Source organism: Oncorhynchus nerka, linkage group LG10 (assembly GCF_034236695.1).
Source record: "Oncorhynchus nerka isolate Pitt River linkage group LG10, Oner_Uvic_2.0, whole genome shotgun sequence".
Taxonomy (NCBI): Eukaryota; Metazoa; Chordata; class Actinopteri; order Salmoniformes; family Salmonidae; genus Oncorhynchus; species Oncorhynchus nerka.
In genome coordinates, this window is record NC_088405.1 from 49,033,684 (window position 1) to 49,057,635 (window position 23,952).

The following is a 23,952-nucleotide window of genomic DNA, read 5'->3' on the forward strand; positions in this document are numbered from 1 at the left end:
ATCATTTAACTATTTGATTTTGAAAAAAAGGGTTGATAAAATATTGAATTTGGCCTTTACTACGATAGCCCATATAAACGCTCAGGAAATGTTAACGTTTTTTTAACCATATTTTTGAACCCCTTTTTTTGTTGCCACAAAACTACCTCCATACTTCCATACATTTTGAAAACCGATACCAGGTTACCTTCAGACAAGTCCTGGGACACTTGAGGGTCGTAGAGAAAAACGGAGAACACCATCGTAACCATAGAGGGGTCATATTAGTTTGTAGCCCAAACCGGTTCTGACGCTGCAGACAGAAGTTGGCACATCAGCAGTACTGACTTCAGACGAGTCTTTCGGATGCTACAGAAATTTTCGTGAGAAGACCGGTTTTCAGTATGTCTCATGGTCTGACAAACACTGCTTTAGCTCGGCCACCAGATATCTCTAGCTTAAAATGACAGATTTTGATGGGGATTTGTCTCATTATGTTACTTAGATTGATGCACGGGTGCATCAATAGACTCTTAATGATTTAAAAGTGACTCAATATTAGTTATACTTATGACGGACAACAATTGAAAGTGTGGGTAACATTTATGGTATTTCTAACCTGGCAGTGGGTATACATGGATGATCCCTGGCCGTGTAATGTGAGTGTGTATCTAACCGATACTGAGATGAGGGAAAGGAAGGGGGATACCTAGTCAGTTGTACAACTAAATGCATTCCACTGAAATGTGTCTTCCGCATTTAACCCCACCCCTCTGAATCATAGAGGTGGGGGAGTTAGTATGCTAAGGGTGTCTATGCTCTTTGTCTCTCTCTTTGTCTCTCTGTTTACTCAGAAAACAGTTGTGCAGGTTTTCAGGGATCTGGGAATATTTGCACACACAATTGCTCTGTTACAGGAACAGACACAGAAACCTACTGGCTGTGGAAAGCCAAGTCGCCATATGGCACCAGGAAGTAGGCTAACATAATAAAGCGACACCAACTCTGACAGGAACGCTAACCTTTTCTTATTGTCTTTTACTACAGTTTTTTCCAACTGCTTACACACGTTTTCAAAACTGGCTCCTTTTTTTCAAATCTCTACACACAATTTCCAAAACTGCACACACAAAATGCCTCACATCTCCTTCAAAATGTAACACTGCATTCAAAATGACATAACACATGTAAGAATGAAGCATTTGCATCAAAAGCAAACACTGCTTTCATAATAGTACATTTTTGGATATACCATGTAAACACTGTTGTTCTAAATCTAAATCTAAAGCACTTTGGTCTTTCATACAGTGTTCTACAGTGAAAGTAATCTGCTGTGAGGGGTAACAAGTACACTGTAAACACCAATTCAATGTAGAAACAGAAAATATTTATTAGGCCAAACATTACTGTTGTATACAGTAGCATACAACAAAACCATAAACATATGTAAACCAATGATGGAATTGCTGTACAATATGATCTTGTTGCCATCTAATGCAGATTCAAATGTTATAAATCAACACTGCAGAGCTCTCCCTGTCCTCTGCCATGCCTTAATTGTATTACTGTTGATGATATCTGGATATCTGTATACCCTGGCCCATCTATTGTTTCTAGCCCCAATTCTGACTTGTGCTCTTATCTGTTTCACAGATTTTTGCTCTCGTAAAAGCCTGTGTTTTCTGCACGTTAACACTAGAAGCTTATAACTGTACCTAACATTGATCAATTGAAAGTGTGGGTTCAGAGCTCCAATCCAGCTGTGTTGGTCATTACTGAAACGTGGTTAAGGAAGAGTGTTTTGAATAGTGATGTTAACCTTTCTGGTGATAACCTTTTTCGGAAAGACAGATTTTACAAAGGTGGGGAAGTGGCAATCTTTACCAGGGATCACCTTTAGTTCTTGGTTGTCTCCACCAAGTCTGTCCCCAAACAATTTGCTGGTTTTAAGAACCAAACTTTCAAATCGCTCTTCGTTGACTGTTTCTGGATGTTATCGTCCTACATCAGCACCGGCCTGTACCCTACCTGCCCTAAGCTCTCTCCTGGCCCCTTATACTAAGTCTGAATTTGTCCTGCTAGGTGACCTGCACTGGGACATGCTTAAACCACCTGACCACGTCCTAAAGCAATGATACCCCCTAAATCTTTCTCTGATTATTACTAATCCCACAAGGCTACTCTCCCATATGTTATTTTCACAAATAATCCTGATGGTATCAGTCTGGTGTTTACTGTAATGACCTTAGTGATCACTGTTTTACAGCCTCTGTTTGTGGTAGAAAACTTTAATGAGCAAGCCTTCCTTCATGACCTGGCCTCTATAAAATGGTATAGAATCAGCTTGATCTCCTCTGTCGAAGACGCTTGGACCTTCTTTTATTATATTTCCAGTGGTATTGTTAACAAACACGTCCCCATTACAAAATCGAGAATGAAAAACAGGTTCAGCCCCTGGTTCGACCGTGATCATGCAGAGTTACTCCACCTCAAGGATTGCATTTGGCGAAAGGCTCGGCACACGCATATTCAGGCTGACTGGCTCTCGTTCAGGCAAATGAGAAATAAGTGCACTCAGGCTATATGGAAGGCCAAAGTTAGTTACTTTAAAGAGCTGCTCTCTCTCTCTCTCTCTGTGGGTCTAAGCCCAAGAAGTTCTGGAAAATGGCTAAAGACCTGGAGAATAAACCCTCCTCCTCACATCTGCCCATAAAGTTGATGATGTGGTTGTTACTGACAAGAAGCTCATGGCTGAGCTCTTTATAATCACCACTTCATTAAGTCAGGACTCTTATTTGACTCAGCCATGCCTCATTGCCCGTCCAACATTTCCTCATCTCCCACCCCTTCTAATGCGACTAGCCCCGGTGCTCCTCCCGCTTTCTTCCCTGCAGGCGGTCACTGAGTCCGAGGTGCTAAAGGAGATCCTAAAACTTGACCCCAAAAAAACATCTGGGTCAGATGATTTAGACCCTTTGTTCTTTAAGGTTGCTACCCCTATAATCGCCAAGCCAATCTCTGACCTTTTTAACCTGTCTCTCCCCTCTTCGGGAGGTTCCCATTGATTGGAATGCGGCCTATTTCTATTTTGCCCTGTTTATCAAAAGTGTTGGAAAAACTTGTCAATAATCAACTGACTGGCTTTCTTGTTGTCTATAGTATTCTCTCTGGTATGCAATCTGGTTTTGCTCAGGTTATGGATGTGTCACTGCAACCTTAAAGCTCCTCAATGATGTCACCATTGCCCTTGATTCTAAGCAATGTTGTGCTGCTATTTTTATTGACTTGGCCAAAGATTTTGATACGGTAGACCATTCCATTCTTGTGGGCTGGCTAAAGAGTATTGGTGTCTTCCGTAAAGACTTTTTGAAATCTGACACAGCGGTTGCATTAAGGAGAAGTTTATTTATATTTCCACGTATAACACTTGTATTTTCATCAACATTTATAATGAGTATTTCTGTAAATTGACGTGGCTCTCTGCAAAATCACTGGATATTTTTGGAACTACTGAACATAACGCGCCAATGTATTCTGAGATTTAAAAAAAAAAAATTAACTTTATCGAACAAAACATACATGTATTGTGTAACATGAAGTCCTATGAGTGTCATCTGATGAAGATCATCAAAGGTTAGAATTAATCACCATCTCTATTTCTGAAGTTTGTGACTCCACTCTTTGGCTCTTTGGCTGTTTTTCTGTGACTTGGCTCTGACCTAACAATCGTTTGTGGTGCTTTTGCTGTAAAGCCTATTTGAAATCGGACACTGTGGTGGGATTAACGACAAGATTGCCTTTAAAATGGTATAAGATACTTGTATGTTTGAGGAATTTTAATTATGAGATTTCTGTTTTGAATTTGGCGCCCTGCATTTTCACTGGCTGTTGTCATATCGATCCCGAAGTTTTAAGCACACAGTCAAGACAACGCAGGAGTGGCTTCGGCCCAAGTCTCTGAATGTCTTTGAGTGGCTCAGCCAGAGCCAGGACATGAACCCGATCGAACATCTTTGGAGAGTCCTGAAAATAGCTGTGCAGCGACGCTCCCCATCCAACCTGACAGATCTTGAGAGGCTCTGCAGAGAAGAAACGGAGAAACTCCCCAAATACTGGTTTTCCTAGCTTATAGCGGCATACCCAAGAAGAATCAAGGCTGTAATCGCTGCCTGAAGTGGTTCAACAAAGAACTGAGTAATGGGTCTGAATCCGTATGTAAATGTGATAATTCATTTTTGTATTTTTTTTATACATTTGCAAACATTTCTAAAAAGCTGTTTTTCCTTTGTCATTATGGGGTATACTGTAATTTTCAGAGGAAGGGGATGACCCTCCTCAGTGAATTTTAGACAAATGTAAATAGTGAAACATAAAACCATAATAAATATATTAACATGTCACCAAATAATTGATTAAAACATCCTGTTTTGCAATGAAGGTCTACAGTAGCCTCAACAGCACTCTGTAGGGTAGCATCATGGTGTGGCCGGATGACAGCTAGTTTCCATGCTCCTCTGGGTACATTGACTTCAACACAAAACCTAAAATGCTCGTGGTTTTCAACCTCTTCCATAGACGTACACAGTAATTATGAAATCTTCCGGGGGAACATCCTCCAATCTAACTGACATGTTGTCCACCCAATCAACGGATCAAATAATGAATATAGTACTGAAAGCATACGCTGAAGATAGCTAGCACTACAGTGCATATAATATGGTAAGTACTTGACTCAAAGAGAGAGAAGCAGAATAGCAGAACAGTTTTTAACAAATACATTTCTTAAGAAATTTAAGAAGCGAGAGAGAGATATATATATATATATATACATACATACATACATACATACAGTGGGGCAAAAAAGTATTTAGTCAGCCACCAATTGTGCATGTTCTCCCACCTAAAAAGATGAGAGATGCCTGTAATTTTCATCATAGGTACACTTTAACTAGACAAAATGAGAAAAAAAATCCTGAAAATCAACATTGCAGAATTTTTTTCATGAATTTATTTGCGAATTATGGTGGAAAATAAGTATTTGGTCAATAACAAAAGTTTTTCTCAATACTGTGTTATATACCCTTTGTTGGCAATGACAGAGGTCAAACATTTTCTGTAAGTCTTCACAAGGTTTTCACACACTGTTGCTGGTATTTTGGCCCATTCCTCCATGCAGATCTCCTCTAGAACAGTGATATTTTGGGGCTGTTGCTGGGCAACACTGACTCTCAAGTCCCTCCAAAGATTTTCTATGGGGTTGAGATCTGGAGACTGGCTTGGCCACTCCAGGACCTTGAAATGCTTCTTACGAAGCTACTCCTTCGTTGCCCGGGCGGTGTGTTTGGGATCATTGTCATGCTGAAAGACCCAGCCACGTTTCATCTTCAATGCCCTTGCTGATGGAAGGAGGTTTTCACTCAAAATCTCACGATACATGACCCTATTCATTCTTTCCTTTACACGGATCAGTCGTCCTGGTCCCTTTGCAGAAAAACAGCCCCAAAGCATGATGTTTCCACCCCCATGCTTCACAGTAGGTATGGTGTTCTTTGGATGCAACTCAGCATTCTTTGTCCCCCAAACACGACGAGTTTTTACCAAAAAGTTATATTTTGGTTTCATCTGACCATATGACATTCTCCCAATCTTCTTCTGGATCATCCAAATGCTCTCTAGCAAACTTCAGACAGGCCTGGACATGTACTGGCTTAAGCAGGGGGACACGTCTGGCACTGCACGATTTGAGTCCCTGGCGGCGCAGTGTGTTACTTACTGATGGTAGGCTTTTTTACTTTGGTCCCAGCTCTCTGCAGGTCATTCACTAGGTCCCCCCGTGTGGTTCTGGGATTTTTGCTCACCGTTCTTGTGATAATTTTGACCCCACGGGGTGAGATCTTGCGTGGAGCCCCAGATCGAGGGAGATTATCAGTGTTCTTGTATGTCTTCCACTTCCTAATAATTGCTCCCACAGTTGATTTCTTCAAACCAAGCTGCTTATCTATTCCAGATTTAGTCTTCCTAGCCTGGTGCAGGGCTACAATTTTGTTTCTGGTGTCCTTTGACAGCTCTTTGGTCTTGGCCATAGTGGAGTTTGGAGTGTGACTGTTTGAGGTTGTGGACAGGTGTCTTTTATACTGATAACAAGTTCAAACAGGTGCCATTAATACAGGTAACGAGTGGAGGACAGAGGAGCCTCTTAAAGAAGAAGTTACAGGTCTGTGAGAGCCAGAAATCTTGCTTGTTTGTAGGTGACCAAATACTTATTTTCCACCATAATTTGCAAATAAATTCCTTAAAAATCCTACAATGTGATTTTCTGGATTTTTTCTTCTTCTCATTTTGTCTGTCATAGTTGAAGTGTACCTATGATGAAAATTACAGGCCTCTCTCATCTTTTTAAGTGGGTGAACTTGCACAATTGGTGGCTCACTAAATACTTTTTTGCCCCACTGTATAAAAATACTTTCCCCTTCACTTACCAGCTAATGCAGTAAGTTAGTTTAGCCCACTCCAACACCCGGCACAAAACAGAGGGATGCTATGTTACCTAGTTGGCTATGGCTATCCAACACGGGAACTCTTCCAAGTCGAGGAAAGCTTTTGGTTTTACTCATTTATTGCCACTGGTGCCCACTTGTGTAACTGCTTGCTAACTGTACACTGTACTGTATGTACAATGTACAGTTAGCAAGCAGTTTAGCAGTTACACCCGATGGACATGTACCTACATTGTAAACTTTCATTCATAGGCTAGGTTGTAGCAACTTCATGATGGATATAGGGAAAATTTTGAGTATCATGTAGTAGCCTAAACCTATCAATGTTACATTGAGCTGGGTGAATGGAATATGAATGACAGTCATCCAATATGCTGAAATAGAAATAAGGCCCTGCTAATAAAAAAAGTATTGTCCTCCCTCATCTTGAATGGCTCCAACCGCCACTGATGTATATACTATACATCATTTGATAGGGGCTCATGAGATTAACATGAAGGGGGAAAACAGCATCTCCAACAAACACATGCTGGACTGTGGTTGTCATGCCAAGCAGGTATTGAGGTGGTGGCAACTCTAGCTTCCCCTTAAAGGAGACGAGACCCAAAGGTGCTCTCCTGAAACACTCCTTCATCGCTTTGCCGACCGTTTGCCATGGTGAAACGATGGTGGCCATGAACTTTGACCTAATGGGAAGGAAAGTAGTAAGTGTCGCAACAGATTTCCATGTGCTTGAAGCACGTTTGCGTTCGAGTGCTTCGGCTGTTCCAATCAGCCCCAGATGAACATGAATGGTCCGGTTGGAATGCTATTCGATCTGTATGATTATAACATCCTGAAGATTGATTCTGCACTTAGTTTGACCAGTTTCGTCGACCTGTAATATGTCATTTGGAAGTTTTGATGCAAAGTTATCCTGGACCAGAAGTCATTTTTTGGGCATTTGAGCTGAAAGTGGTAGCAAATGCTGCTACTTGGACACTAGAATTGAACATTATGAAACAAAACGATTTATTTTGAACTAGGACTCCTTGCACTACATTCTGATGGAAGATCATCAAAGGTAAGGGAATATTTATGTTGTAATTTTGTATTTCTGTTGACTCCAACATAGCGGAGAAATATTGTTAAGTCTGAGCGCCGTCTCAGATTATTGCAATGTTAGGCTTTTTCTGTAACGTAAAAAAAAAGTGACACAGCGGTTGCATTAAGAACCAGTGTATCTTTTTAATTATATGTAGAACATGTATCTTTAGTCAAAGTTTATGATGAGTATTTCTGTTATCTGGCGTAGCTTTCTATAATTCCTCCGGACATTTTGGAGAATTTTCTGAACATGGCGTCAATATAAACCGAGATTTATGGATATAAAATGCATATTATCGAACAAAACATAAATGTACTGTGAAACATGTCATATGACTGTCATCTGATGAAGATTTTCAAGAGGTTAGTGATTGATTTAAAAAAAAAAATCCTGCTTTTGTCAATTTATATTTTGCTGGACAAAATGGCTACGTTTTTTCTTTGTTTTGGTGGTGGTCTAACATAAATATATGCTGTGTTTTCGCCGTAAAACATTTTAAAAATCTGACACGCTTGGTAGATGAACAAGGTGTTTATCTTTCATTTGAGGTATTGGACTTGTTAATGTGTGGAGGTTAAATATTTCTAAGAACATTTTTGCATTCCCTGCGCCACCTTTTCAGCTGAACGGGGGGGGGGGGGGGGGGGGGGGTGGAGTTCCTGTAGGGGAACCTATAGCCTAAGTAAAAACCCTAGACATTACGCCACAGAGCAGTCTACCGAGACAAATATAACACATTTGTCCAACAGAACAGTTGGATGGCTTATGCAGAAAAATAGAATTGATGGATTCTAGCACCACCATAGCTTTCACAAATACAGAGACAGTCAGCCATCATGGCGTCAGTCTTTTCGTGCACAGTGACACCTACTGATATGAACTGATAACGCAGGTTTGGTTAGAATTGAGTGCAATAGAATGAGTGACAGTCAATAACATCTACTTCATGAAAAGGGGATATCATTTTCAATAAAAATGTTTAAAGTAGTTGATCTAATGATTGACAATATGGATTTGACAGGCAATCAGTTCCAACAGTGAGAATCAGGGATCCAACCTCTGGTGGCCCAGATGGAGACCAGGACAATGACACAAGGTTAGTGGTTTTATGACTGACACATTTAAAAAAAAACATTGTTACAAATTCTACTGTGTATAATATTAAATGTAACCCTGCCTTGTTACAAATTATACTGTGTATAGTGCTAAATGTAACTCTGCCATACATAAAGGCTTCAGAATGATCAATAACAAGGTTTGTAGGAGTTTGAAAGGGTTTGATTCACCTTAGGCCAGTAGTGTTTCCAATTCACATGTCCTGACAAGAAAAAACTCCAGCCCTATTCATAACTTCCCTTTTCATCTGTTCTATCTATAATAATAATATTTTATCATAGCCTACGAATAGGGCCCAGAGTTTTACCTGACCAGTGCCACACCACTTTTGAACCTGTGGTGCCACCTCTCAATTTCACCCTCTGGTTAGATACACAGTCACAAGCAAATTTATTCTCCAATCTCTTAGTCTGATTAAAGGGTCAATCCTTATTTGCTACAGCAACATACATTTTGTATTGATGGTTTAACGAGAGATCGGCTGGCGATAATCTAGTGGCCATCAGTGGTTGCAATTGGCCCTGTTTGTTTACATTTATGTTTACAAACATTGGAGTAAAACAAGCTTATATTTTGGGTTCTGATGAAGTATGACAGTTGAACTAAGCTCATTAGGCATTGATATGCATTTATATGTTATATTCTTCAAGAATCAATGGGTAGATATCATTAATTTCTAAGTCCAAAAATGTATGTTGCCCTAACAACTAAGGATTGCCCCTTTAATCAGAGACACGTGTTACAGTCAACATGACTGCTTGTCATTACAATAGAAAATGTATGCCTAGAGTTGGAGGGAAAATCTCCAACCCAAATGTAGTATCCAGGCACCAATAGACAGAATTCTCTGAAAAATATTTTCCTAAAGCCAAACAGATCAGAGCGGTGCACAGTACTAGTAGATTGGAGAATGAATCTGCTTGTGAATCTGTATCTAACTATCAGCTCAATGTATCTCTCCCAGTGAGAATCCACAGTTAGAAAGATTGATAAAGTAGCTTCCAGTAAATACAGTACATAGATATGAGTTGTATCCCTCCCTTAAACGCATATGATTTTGTGTATGATGTGTTATTATAAGTCTATGGTATGAAACCCCTCCTCCAGTCTGCTGCCGCTCGACGACCGCGATGCCTGCTCTGCATCCTGGCCACTATGACGACCCACCTTCCCCCTTTTCAGCCTGTCCCTCCAGGTGACAGGGGTACATTGGGGGGTGGGAGACGGGGAAGGGACGCGGGTACTAACGGGAACCTGTCCAGTGGTGTAGGTCAAGGGGGTAGAGGCTGGCCTCTGGAGGGGGGGTCTGTTGGTCCTCCTCAGCAGCCCCAGACGGGACGGCTTCCTCTGGGCTTGTTCTGCTGCCTGTTTTTGCTGGCTCCGGAGCTGTTGCTGGAGGATCATCTGGACATCGTCCTGATAAAGGGACATTTTTATTCATCTCATCATGGTATTCCAGTATTGTAATTGTATTTATATTGTTTATCTTTTTTTGCCCAACGCTGCAACTTCTACCCCTTAAACACCAAACTTGGTACAACTTGGTATATATTCTGACTACTTGTCTTTTTAGTTTATTCTGACCTAGAATCAGCTCTGTCCCCTAATTCATAAGTGGTTATGATCAATAGAAAGAATAAGACCGCTGTTGCTAGATCAGTGGTCTACTGTCCCCAAGAGGGTAATATAATATCATGTTCTATTGCACCACTAGAGGGAGCTGGTCTCTCACCAGATGGACCCTGAGGCCCCAGGCTCTATTACTACAGTGTCATGCTAGGACACCAGCTGGTGATATGTACCAGCTGGATGCACTACACCGTGTAAATAATGTACGTGTATTTCATACCCATGCAGGACCGTGCACAGGGACAGGTGCTTTATCTTCAATGCTCTTGAGTTCTTAAATAATAACTTCATAATATAATATTCATAATCATCTAACCTAGAGTCTAAACAACCTGTGTTGCTGCTGCCCTGACACATATGTGCAACTCCCGACTGAAGAAGGGATGGACTAGAGTCGGAGGGTTGTTGACGCAGCCGCTCCCCTCGTGTGTGTGTGTGTGTGTGTGTGTGTGTGTTGGGGAAGCTACTCTGAAAATATACCGTATTTACCAAGCTACCCATTAATTACGTCACACTAAAAGAAGTCAATGTCAACAGAATGTAATTTAGCCTACTGAACTCAAAAAGTGAGAAATAGGCACACAAAAAGTGTTTCAAGTGAGATGCCAAAAGAGAAAGGACATTCTTGCCTAGTTCACCCATATTTGTTTTTGCAAAAAATAAAGTTGTCTAATTCCAGTATTTAGCTACACCACTACATGGCAAAAAAGTTATTAACCACTGAAAACACTAATATTAGAATTATAAAATCGTATGAAATTACTTGTTGAACTAAATGTAGTTCACCACTCCCCAACACTGGTGTTAAACCATGGGTAATTTGCTATTTTCCCCTGATTAGTCAGAGCTTGTTTTCCACAGTAACATGTTCATACTGTATGTCTCAGACATATCCCTTTTTCCCTTCCCATAGACTGTGACTCTCTCTCTACTCTCTCTCTCTCTCTCGATATTCTCTCTCTGGCTCACATTACTCAAGCGCTCTTTCACCTTTTTCTTTCAACTATCTCTCTCATCTTTCCTCTTCACTCTACAGTATATCCACTCTATCTACAGTACGATACCCAGAACTCCATCCCCTCTCTGGCTCTTCTGCTCTCTCCCTTCCCTTCCTCCCCTCGTGCTTCTCCTCCCTCTCTCCCCACCTTACTCATTATTTCCCCTCTTCCCTCGTCCATCTCCCTCCATCTCTCTCAGTACCTTCTTCTCCCCCTCCCTCATCACTCTCTCTCTCTATAAGTACCTTCCAGTCCTCTACTTCCAAAGCGAGCTCCAGTCTTTTCTGCACGGCCTCCAGCAGCTGGTTGTTAAGTAACATCATCTCTGTCTTACTGCGAAGAAGCTCCGCCTCCATGGCCTTCTTCCTGTTCAACAGGAAGTGGAAAAAAAACAAAAACATCAACGTCTCATTCCTCTACTGGAAAGATGCAGATCCCTCTTTTAGACGAGCAGTGTTGACAACTCTCTTTGCTGTGGTGTGTGTGTTAAGTGTGTGAGCCATGTGTGTCTGCATGCATGCACATTCGTGTGTATGTGTACACTCACTTCTCCAAGGCATCGTCTCTGTCCTGTAGTGCCTGTTGTAGAACAGCACTGCCATCCACATCATTTTCTCTACGACCCCCGGACTTGGAATCCTTGTTAAACCAAAAAGAAAGAGTGGTAGGGAAAGAAAGGAAGTTTGTTTAATTGACATTCATACGGTCATTGAGATCAAATTTTGTTTTTGCAGTGGAGGTCGGTGCCTTTTAAGACAATGGAGGACAATTTATTCATTTCTTGAGCATGGTTTTATTTCTATTACAGCAAATGTGATGACTGTCATTCATATTCCATTCACCCAGTTCAATATAACATTGAATGGTTTAGGTTACTACATGATACTCCAATTCTCCCTATGCCCATCATGAGGTTGCTACAACCTAACCTATGAATAAAAGTTTACAACGTAGATACACACAGGTCGAGAGAAACATTTGAAGTGACACATTCAGGACCACCTTGCACACTCTTGCCTGCATCTATCTAGGGTGTAATCATTATTCCAACAGTTGCAAACGAGTGCAGATGCAGCTATGTTTATCCCAGTTTCATTCTGTTTGCTTTTGTTTAAGAAATGTTTTTTTTCAACAGAATCGGCTAAATTTAATACACCCCGGATCACATGTAAACACAGCTCACTTTCATGGGAGCCTCATTGTATTCATTCTCGCATCTATGAGCTCTACTCCTCTCACCTTTTCCCTTCATTTGTGGACTTCAATGGACAACACATCAGCTCTATGTGACCAGGCAAAAAAAACTTTCCAAGCCAAATCATATCATAACCGCTACACACAGCCTACATCGTCGTTACCATATTAGCTAAAGTAACGTCATAGTCAACATAGCTAATATAACTAACGTGTTAATAAACCCACTACAATTATGTAGTAACGTTACAGTCTATAGTCAGTAAGCAGTTTAGCAGTAACACTATCAAATAGTGTCCCCCGGCCAAATTGTGTCCCCCTCTGCGTCACAATAGAATTCAATAAGTTCAAGCTTCTGTTGCTTGGGCTGTTACTAGAACTTGAAACATTTTGACCAGATTACGTAATGAACCAAGAGTCCACTGCTATGCTGGTTGCTTGGTTCTATTTTGCCTCATAGTGGTCGCGAAGGAAGGAGGGTCCGGGCAGTTCTAGTTCTATTTCACTGCATAAATGCTCGCTCAGTCCGAACAAAATTATTAGCTCAGAATAGTTCTCCAAGGACGGTATTTTTGACGGTGACGACCTGCTGACTACCTGCTGCTTCAGAGGACACCAAACAACTGAAAAGAAAACACTTCGTTTACCATGTATTTGTCTTTATATAAGCAAATATTGTTATATAGGAATTAATATTTTAAGCTGTTTTTAGATTGACGTTGCTAGCTACTGTACTTATATACCTCAGCCTGCCTAGTCAGCTAGCCAGCTACAGTAGCCAGCTAGCTAGCCAGACAGTTTTATTTAGCCAACATTAGCTAGCTAGCTTGCAAGCTACTGTAACTGTTATTGCAGCTTTCTGTTTGTATGTAGTTGCACTTCAATGGCATCCCTTGAGGAGATTTTCTTTTATCTTTCCAACCAGGCAAAGAAATATGAAGACAGCACTGATCTCAGCAAGAGGTGCAACATGCAGAGAAATTCACAATTCAGGGTAACGTTAAGCAGTTAACTTCTATTAGATAACTGGACGGATTTCGTATGGACAACCATATTCCATCTACCGTTAGCTAGTTGCTAGCTATACATATAGTTCAGTGGAGGCTGCTGAGGAGGATGGCTCATAATAATGTCTTAAATGGAATGGTATCAAACATGTGGTTTCCATGTGGTTGATACCATTCAATTGACTCCATTCCAGCCATTATTATGAGCCGTCCTCCCCTCAGCAGCCTGCACTGATATAGTTATATGTCTGTCATATTGAGGTGTCTAGCTATAAGTTAAACCTGATCAATCAAATGAATAGGTGTAAGCAATTATGGTAATTCCAAATGCCCATGACTAGGTATATTCGCTAGACAGACAATGGGGGGGGGGGGGGGGGAGAAAGGATGAAAGCGGGAGAGAGAGGTGGAAAGAGAGTGGAAGACAGAGAGAAAGACAGCAGTGCAAATGTACTTAGACTTGAGTATTTCAACAACTCTTCTCTTCAAACTTGTTAGGCAATCACATGTACCTACGGGGGAAGGATGGCCAGCCACACAGGAGGGTGATTTTTACTAAGGAGGAGAAGGAGGCCACTCTGACCGTGCTGACCGAGATGCATGGTGGCCATTTCAGAGTGAAGCGCCTGATTGCCAAAATCAACCTACGCTTCTTCTGACGGGGAATTGTCAAGGAGGTGGACAGCTGGGCAAGTGAAATAACCTTTTGTTTATCAATCACATTCACTTTTTGCTTAAAGGTCAGTACCCTGTCTAGCCTGACAGAAGTTTGAGAGAGCAAAGACTGTGGCGCCGGAGTTGAAGCCCATCAAAGTTTATTCACCATGGCACATGATCAGTAAGTGTCCTTTTTTCATTACATCATCTACAGCTACTGTTGTTGTCATTATCTGCTAAGAAGGTTTTCTTGCTCTATCATACTGGGCACATAATATGTGAGATGCACAGACTAACTAAAAACACTAGCACTGCAAACACTCAGAACAAAGAAGGCAGCATTGCCTGGACTTTGCAGTCTCCCTCTTCAAGACCCCCTTCTGAGACTGGCTGCCTGTTGAGAACAAGTGACAGGCAGAACCTCCCACCCACACAGCAACCACCTCCTCTACATTCCACACACCAGAATTGAGTATTTTAGTCTATCATTGCCATGTGAGTGCACAACAAATCTGTGAAAATAAATGAATGACACAACTGTACCAAAAACGATGTAGGTTTATGTATTAAAATCTTAAATAATGCCAGGTTGGTTTTCACAGCTGTTTCACACGGTGTTCATTATTGTAAGTTGTAAGATATCCTTTGGTGGTATTTATTTGTTCCACATTATTCATTGTTGTATCATAGGACCTGCAAAAGTTACATATATATTCAACCACAAGGGTGTACTAATGAGCTATGCGATATATATATATATATATATATATATTTTTTATCATAATTGAGGATTACTGAAATTATATTATTTCAGTGTAGATAAGGGAAGGTTAAAATATAAACATGACAGCCAGACTAGCCAGTGTATGAATCAAACGGATTTGCATATGAATGGAGTGGAAATGAGCTGTTTTCCTGATGTGTAAAGTAAATAACTTTAATGTGTCACGCAGATTACACGTTGTTTTTGCCATTTCCGAAATGTAGCAATGTTTAAGACATGGATTTCGTGTTATTATGTTAGGAAGGTACCCAAAAATAAGTTTTAAATGTATTGGCTAAACATAACTTGTTTTAAACAGCGACATTGTCGCGGAAATCAGCCTTGTTCGCATAGCGATGATGAAGAGAACGTATTTTACGCTGTAATGATCTCCAAACGTCCAATCATTAGGTCATCACACCGTTGATATAGCAACGGACGATAATAGTTTATCGAATCCCATTGTCAATCAGAGGGGGGTACTATTTGGCTGGGGAACATTATTTGTCATAACAAGCCCCGGTGGCCATAAATGAATAAAACCAGAAGGTTACTTTGACTTGGAAGAGTTCCAGTGATGTGTTGGCTTGTCATAGTCAGCTAGTTAACATAGGCGTATTAACTAGAAAGCTGCATTTGTAAAACTTAAACAAAATGACTCTCTCTCTCGCTCTTACTTCTCCTTTATTTTTTAAGAAATGAATTTGTTCAAAACTGTTCAACTATTGTCTTTATATCTCTTAGAGTCAACTACTCACCACATTTTATGCAATGCTGTCCTAGCTAGCTGTAGCTTATGCTTTCAGTACTACAGTATATTTGTTCTTTGATCCTTTGATTGGGTGGACAACATGTCAGTTCATGCTGCAAGAGCTCTCATACGTTTTGTTTTTAGGTATTTTCTTGTTGGTTAAGTGCTTGTAAGTAAGCATTTCAATGTAAGGTCTACACACCTGTTGTATTCCAAATCAAATGTTACTTGATCGGTTGGAGGACATACTCTGGAAGATGTAATAATTACTGTGTAAGTCAATAGAAGAGGGTGAGAACCACGAGCCTTCATTGGTTTTGGATTGAAGTCAATGTACCCAGAGGAGGAGCTAGCTGTCCTCCGGCTACACCATGGTTCTTGCTGTTGAGGCTACTGTAGACCTTCATTGCAAAACAGTGTGTTTTTATCAATTATTTGGTGACGTGAACATATTTAGTACAGCTTTATCTAAAAGGGATAACTTTTTAAATGTTTTTCCAATTTTATGAAAATCACTGAGGGGGACGGTCCTCCCCTTCCTCTGAGCAGCCACCACTGGTTTCTTGGTATCGATGGTTCTTCTGCCTAAATTGTTTGCTGATATATTCTGATGCGATTTAAACTCCCCTGGGAGGTATGACTGTGTGTGTGCAAGACTGTGTCATAAGCCTGGGACACATTCACTAAGAACAAATTGGAGGAAATATTTTGGAACCCAAAAACTTAAATAAATGTTATTGTTTGGACAATCAGGTTGCAAATCCTCAAAATATAGTCTGAGCTCAACTGTACTGTGTGGCTGAGACTTGTGAGCTAGTTTAGACTCACCCTGTGCTATGTGACTCAGTGCTAGTTAAGACTCACCTGTGCTGTGTGGTTCAATGCTAGTTTGCGTGCCACGTTCTGCAGCAGAACCAGTGCTGTATCCAGACTGTTCTCCTGACCAGAGGGTTCTACTGGGCTGGACTCTGTCAAAGGAAGCAACAACCTCAGAATGGAGTGAACCTCCTCTGTAACCTGCAGAGATAGGGGTAGCGAGGGAGGTGTGGGGGGTAGAGAGAGGGGGGGGAGAGAAAGGGGTCAGATAAAAAGATGTGTCGGCATTGAGTAATTGTCTCTGGCCCCCTCTCAGTTAAGGGGAGTGATGAGCTCTACAGCAGAGTCTCATAACTCAATCGCTGGTTGAAAACTTTTTTCTGCCCCTCCCAAAAGATAGAATTTGTAGATAATTGGCCCAAGGACCAAGTCTGGCCTGTTGAGGAGTGACGGACTCTATTCTAGCTGGAGGGGTGCTCTCATCTTATCTACGAACTTAGACAGCGCTCTAACTCCACTAGTTTCACAATGAGAGGGTGCAGGCCAGGGTGCAGGCCAGGCAGCAGGCTGTTTGCCTCTTAGTGGAGTCTGCCACTATTACAGTCAGTGTAGTCAGCTCAGCTATCCCCATTGAGACTGTGTCTCTGCCTCGATCTAGGTTGGGCAAAACTAAACATGGTGGTGTTCGCTTTAGCAATCTCACTGGAATAAAGACCTCCTCCATTCCTGCCATTATTGAAAGATATTGTGATATCTCACATCTCAAAATAGGGCTACATTAATCTTAGATCCCTCACTTCCAAGGCAGCTAGTCAATGAACTAATCACTAATCATAATGTTGATGTAATTGGCCTGAATGAAACATGGCTTAAGCCTGATGAATATACTGTGCTGAATGAGGCCTCTCCTCCTGGTTACACTAATGTCCATATCCCCCACACATCTCGCAAAGGCGGAGGTGTTGCTAACATTTCCTATAGCAAATTTCAATTTACAAAAAAAAAAAATCTATGCAGCCTACAGGCCTCCTGGGCCATATACAGCGTTCTTCGCTGAGTTCCCTGAATTCCTATCGGACCTTGTAGTCATGGTAGATAATATTCACATTTTTGGTGACTTTAATATTCACTTGGAAAAGTCCACAGACCCACTCCAAAAGGCTTTCAGAGCCATCACCAACATGTTTCTGGACCTACTCACTGCCACAGTCATACTCTGTACCTAGTTTTTTCCCGTGGAATAAATGTGGTGGATCTTAATGTTTTTCCTCATAATCCTGAACTATTGGACCACCATTTTATTACTTTTCAATCGCAACAAATAATCTGCTCAGACCCCAACCAAGGATCATCAAAAGCCGTGCTATAAATGATTTTATGACCACTATTGTTTTCACTATATATTTTACCTCTTGGTGATGTTGAAAAAAATATTTATTTTAATTTTATTTAACCTTTTATTTAACCAGCTAGGCTAGTTGAGAACAAGTTCTCATTTACAACTGCGACCTGGCCAAGAATAAAGCAAAGCAATTCGACACATACAACAACATAGAGTCAATAATACAGTAGAAAAAGTCTATATGCAGTGTGTGCAAATGAGGTAAAATAAGGAGGTCCATTTGCACACATTGTATATAGATTTTTCTATTGTGTTATTGACTGTATTTTTGTTTATCCCACTCTGTGTTGTTGTTTATTGTCGCACTGCTTTGCTTCATCTTGGCCAGGTCGCAGTTGTAAATGACAACTTGTTCTCAACTGGCCTACCTGGTTAAATAAAGGTGAAATAAATAAAAAATCCCTAGGAGGGGTGTGTCACTTGAGTGGGTCGAGTCACTGACGTGATCTTCCTGTCCGGTTTGGCGCCTCCCCTTTGGTTGTGCTGTGGGGGAGATCTTTGTGGGCTATGCTCGGCCTTGTCTCAGGATGGTAAGTTGGTGGTTGAAGATATCCCTCTAGTGGTGTGGGGGCTGTGCTTTGGAGAAGTGGGTGGGGTTATATCCTGCCTGCTTGGCCCTATCCAGGGGTATCGTCGGACGGGGCCACAGTGTCTACCGACCCCTTCTGTCTCAGCCTCTAGTAGTTATGCTGCTGTTTGTGTCGGGGGGCTAGGGTCAGTCTGTTATATCTGGAGTATTTCTCCTGTCTTATCCAGAGTCCTGTGTGAATTTAAGTATGCTCTCTCTAATTCTCTCTTTTTTCTTTCTTTCTCTCTCTCTCTCTCTCTCTCGGAGGACCTGATCCCTAGGACCATGCCTCAGGACTACCTGGTCTGATGACTCCTTGCTGTCCCAAGTCCACCTGGTCGTGCTGCTGCTCCAGTTTAAACTGTTCTGCCTGCAGCTATGGAATCCTGACCTGTTCACCGGATGTGTTACCTTGTCCCAGACCTGCTGTTTTCAACTCTCTTGAGACAGCAGGAGCGGTAGAGATACTCTGAATGATCAGCTATGAAAAGCTGACATTTACTCCTAAGGTGCTGACCTGTTGCAACCAACCACTGTGATTATTATTATTTGACCCTGCAGGTCATCTATGAACATTTGAACATCATGGCCATGTTCTGTTATAATCTCCACCCGGCACAGGCAGAAGAGGACTGGCCACCCCTCATAGCCTGGTTCCTTTTTCAGGTTTCTTCCTAGGAGTTTTTCCAAGCCACTGTGCTTCTACCCCTGCATTGCTTGCTGTTTGGGGTTTTAAACTGGGTTTCTGTACAGCACTTTGTGACATCAGATGATGTAAGAAGGGCTTTATAAATACATGTGATTGAAAGAGGGGAAGATAGTTCAACATACACACAGACTTCTAAAGGTGACGTGCTCCATAGAAACCAAAATGATTCATTCCTTGTGTGCAATAAGACATACTCCTTTCCCATACAGTTATCAGCATAATCCATTCAAGCCCTATTGTTGTGTGTGTCTTGATGTTATTCAACCTCTATATATAACACTGTTTTTGTTTCTGTTTCAATGATTGTATGACCAGGCCTTTATGCCTTTGAAATTACCTTTGAAATATCTTGTTCTGCTTGAATGCTCTGAAAGCTTGACTATATCTGAAATGTGTGTGCACGTTACCTTCGCTCTGTGTTGACTCCATCCTGGTCCCTCTCTGTTCTCCTGTAGTTTATCCACCTGAGCCTTCAGCTTCAGACTGCGCCTCCGAGATAGCTCCACCTCCCGACGCACCTCCTTCAACTAAACACACAGAAGCACATATGTAAAGAAGCATGTTAATCAACTTCCTACAATAATTTCACTTTTCACTTCAACTAGACATACACAGACACAGTGTTACATGCAAACACACAGACATATGCACAAACCACCTCCCGAGACACTACCTTTAACGATGCACACAGACACACACATGCACATGCACACAACCTTTCTCTTAAAAAAACTCGGACACAGTGGTAAAAAGAAACCCTGCTAATCCAGATTCCTGAGTGAAATATCAGAGATTGAGAAATCCTGTTGTACTGGATATGCGTATAACAGCTCATCACACACACACACACACACACACACACACACACACACACACACACACACACACACACACACACACACACACACACACACACACACACACACACACACACACACACACACACATTTGCATACACACATACAGTACCAGTCAAAAGTTGGACACACTCCTTCCAGGGTTTTTCTTAACTTTTACTATGTTCTACATTGTATAATAATAGTAAAGACATCAAAACTATGAAATAACACATATGGAATCATGTAGTAACTAAAAAAGTGTTAAGCAAATCAAAATATATTTTACATTTGAGATTCTTCAAATAGCCACCCTTTGCCTTGATGACAGCTTTGCACACTCTCGGCATTCTCTCAACCAGCTTCATGAGGTTGCCACTTGGAATGCATTTCAATTAACAGGTCAGCCTTGGTAAAAGTTAATTTGTGGAATTTCTTTCCTTCTTTATGCGTTTGACCCAATCAGTTGTGTTTTGACAAGGTAGGGGTGGTATACAGAAGATAGCATTATTTGGTATATGATTAAGACCATATTACGGCAAGAACAGCTCAAATAAGCAAAGAGAAATTATATATCATTACTTCAAGGCATGAAGGTCAGTCAATGCGGAAAACTTGGAAAGTTTCTTCAAGTGCAGACGCAAGAACCATCAAGCGCTATGATGAAAATGGCTCTCATAAGAACCGCCACAGGAAAGGTAGACCCAGAGTTACCTCTGCTGCAGTTCATTAGAGTTTCCAGCCTCAGAAATTGCAGCCCAAATAAATGCTTCACAGAGTTTAAGTAACAGACACATCTCAACATCAACTGTTCAGAGGAGACTGCATGAATCAGGCCAACATGGCCGGATTGCTGCAAAGAAACCAATACTGAAGGACAGCAATAAGAAGAATAAACTTGAATGGTTTCAAGAAACACAAGCAATGGACATTCGACTGGTGGAAAGTCCAAATCTGAGATTTTTGGTTCCAACCGTCATGTCTTTGTGAGACTCGGAGTAGATGAACGGATTATCTCCGGATGTGTGGTTCCCAACGTGAAGCATGGAGGAGGAGGTGTGATGGTGTGGGGGTGCTTTGCTGGTGACACTGTCTGTGATTTATTTAGAATTCAAGGCACAATTAACCAGCATGGTTACCAAAGGATTCTGCATGGATACACCATCCCATCTGGTTTGTGCTTAGTGGGACTATCATTCATTTTTTCAGCAGGACAATGACCCAACTCACCTAAAGGCTGTTTAAGGGCTATTTGACCAAGAAGAAGAGTGATGGAGTGCTGCATCAGATGACCTGGCCTCCACAATCACCCAACCTCAACCCAATTAAGATGGTTTGGGATGATTTGGACCGCAGAGTGAAGGAAAAGCAGCCAACAGGTGCACAGCATATGTGGGAACTCCTTCAAGACAGTTGGAAAAGCATTCCTCATGAAGCTGGTTGAGAGAATGCCAAGAGTGTGATTTGTTTAACACTTTCTTGGTTACTCCATGATTCCATGTCTTTTTTCATAGTTTTGATGTCTTCACTATTATTCAACAATGTTTTGTTTTTTTTAAACCCTTGAAAGAGTAGATGTGTCCAAACTTTTGATTGGTACTGTATATATACATGCACACACACCAGGGGCTTCACTCCTGACGGGTTGCATCACTGCCTGGTATGGTAACTGCTCCGACTGGAAGGCACGACAGAGGGTAGTGCGTACGGCCCAGTACATTACTGGGGCCAAGTTACCTGCCATTCAGGACCTCTATACCAGACGGTGTCAGAGGATGGCCCTGAATATTGTCAAAGACTCCAGCCACCCTAGTCATAGACCGTTCCCTCAGCTACCACATGGCAAGCGGAACCGGAGTGCCAAGTCTAGGTCCAAGAGGCTTCTAAACAGCTTCTACCCCCAAGCCATAAGACTCCTGAACATCTAATCAAATGGCTAACCAGACTGTTTGCATTGCCCCCCCTCCCTCTTTTACGCTGCTGCTACTCTCTGTTATTATCTATGCATAGTCACTTTAATAACTCTACCTACGTGTACATATTACTACAATTACCTCCACTAAACGGTGCCCCTGCACATTGACTCTGCATCGGTACACCCTGTATATAGCCTCGCTATTCTTATTTTATTGCTGCTCTTATTTTTGGGGGGTATTTTTCTTAAAACTGCATTGTTGGTTAAGGGCTTGTAAGTAAGCATTTCACTACACCTGTTGTATTCGGCGCATGTGACTAATATTTTGATTTGATTTTGATTTGATAAGGGCTCAAAGAGAGACAATAATATTCCCACATATCTCCTTTAGCAACCATACACAGCCACAAATCAAACCTGTCTCCATGAGCTGATAGCATTATATTGCACCGTATCACACAGTATTGCACGCTGGTACTGAACGAGGTGCATTGTATTCTAGTGCAAGATGTGTCCTGGTGCAAGATATTTTAATTCCATAACATTTACTGCATCGAATGACATTGAATGCACATTTCTGGCCTCACAGCACACACAAACATAATCTCTCCTTTTTGTTCTCTTGCTCACTCTCTCTCTTTCTCTCTCTCTCTCTCTCTCTCACCGTGTCTGAGACTGGCCCTAGTGTCCTGCGTCGGTTGAGCGGTCGTCCACTCCTGATGAGGTCGGGTAACATTCCATCTATGTAGCTCCGTCTGGACGTGCTCCTATCTTCACTGACCGCATCAGAACTGTCTCCGTCTCCCTCAATGACCACGGTCAAACCATCTGGACCGTCACTCGCTACGGTCAAACTGTCCCTGACCACGGCCAGCTCACCAGACCCATCAGGACCAGCATCTTCTACTGTCAGGAACAGCATGGAACAATCCTTGATCATAGACATGGCCAACGGTTCAGGACCGATGTCCCCCTCTTCAGCCAGGGAAATCAACCCTTCTGTTACCACATCCTCCTGCTCTGGTTTGGTAGTGGTCGAGCTTGAATCGTCCTGTGTTTGTGATACATCCCTCAGTATTGTAGACCGTGTGGTTGAACTACCCCTGACCGTGCCAGGCCGCTGTGGTCCATCTTCCAGTGTGTCCAGGGAGTAGCAGAGGCGTTCCATGGCAGTGAACTGTGGTCTCAGTCTCTTGTTTAGGACGGAGAAAGCTATTGGATCTCCCATGGTCTAACACAGGGGTCACCACCAAAACAGCAAACCAACAAGAGAGGAGAGTTATAGAGACAGAATGGAAGAGGAGCTCACAATCTCACTCAGACATCAAAAACAGACTGCCAGTGAGAAGAGGATATGACAGAGTGAGAAAAAGAAGAAGAGAGAAAAAGACAGAATGTCTAACAACTTGTTTTTCCTGAACACTGAGGGACATGAATAGGACAAAAACATCTTATGTGTGATGATGTAATTGTGTGATGTCAGAAAAGGCTGCACCCTCACTCTACTTTCCTTCAACTTCTGCTTCTATTGCTACAGTGAAGGTGTAGCCTGGATACGGATATGTCAACATGTCAGGGCTTGAGGGAAGTGGCCCTTTTGATTTCTTAACACAATCAGACACAGATTACAGGCATCAAGTACCACATCTACCTGTTTATACTGCCCTATTGTCATATAGCAACATTGTGCTATACAGATACCCATTGCAGAGAGAGGTGAAGAAAGTGTGTGTGTGTGAGAGAGAAGCGTAAAGGGAGGGGTAGGGACAGAAATAACAAACGAGGGGGACAGCGAAAGAGAGTGAAAAACATTAGGGAGTGGATTGGAGATAAAATCAGTCTCAGATAAAAATCTGTTTCAGTACAGACTGACTTTCTTTGGACATGGTAAAATGTGTTGAAAGAAGAAGAATAAGGAGAAGTGCAAACCATGACTACATCATTTCCCTAATGTGTGTCCAACTAGGAATGCAGAACCACCACTTTCTCACTCCTGATAAATAATACTTGTGACACAGTGGAAGGAGG

At 41.7% G+C, this 23,952-nt stretch overlaps 1 protein-coding gene across 1 annotated transcript; it reads right to left on the reverse strand.

Moving 5' to 3' along the window:
- Positions 1-8,523: 8,523 nt before the first annotated feature.
- LOC115135437 (uncharacterized) lies at positions 8,524-23,346 on the reverse strand. The gene is made up of 6 exons (XM_029670123.2): positions 22,589-23,346; positions 19,581-19,700; positions 16,543-16,695; positions 11,854-11,945; positions 11,552-11,672; positions 8,524-10,095 (listed from the first exon to the last, which is right to left on the reverse strand). Exons 1-6 carry the CDS (start codon positions 23,150-23,152, stop codon positions 9,754-9,756), a joined length of 1,392 nt encoding a protein of 463 aa, XP_029525983.1. The 5' UTR covers positions 23,153-23,346; the 3' UTR covers positions 8,524-9,753.
- Positions 23,347-23,952: the final 606 nt, after the last annotated feature.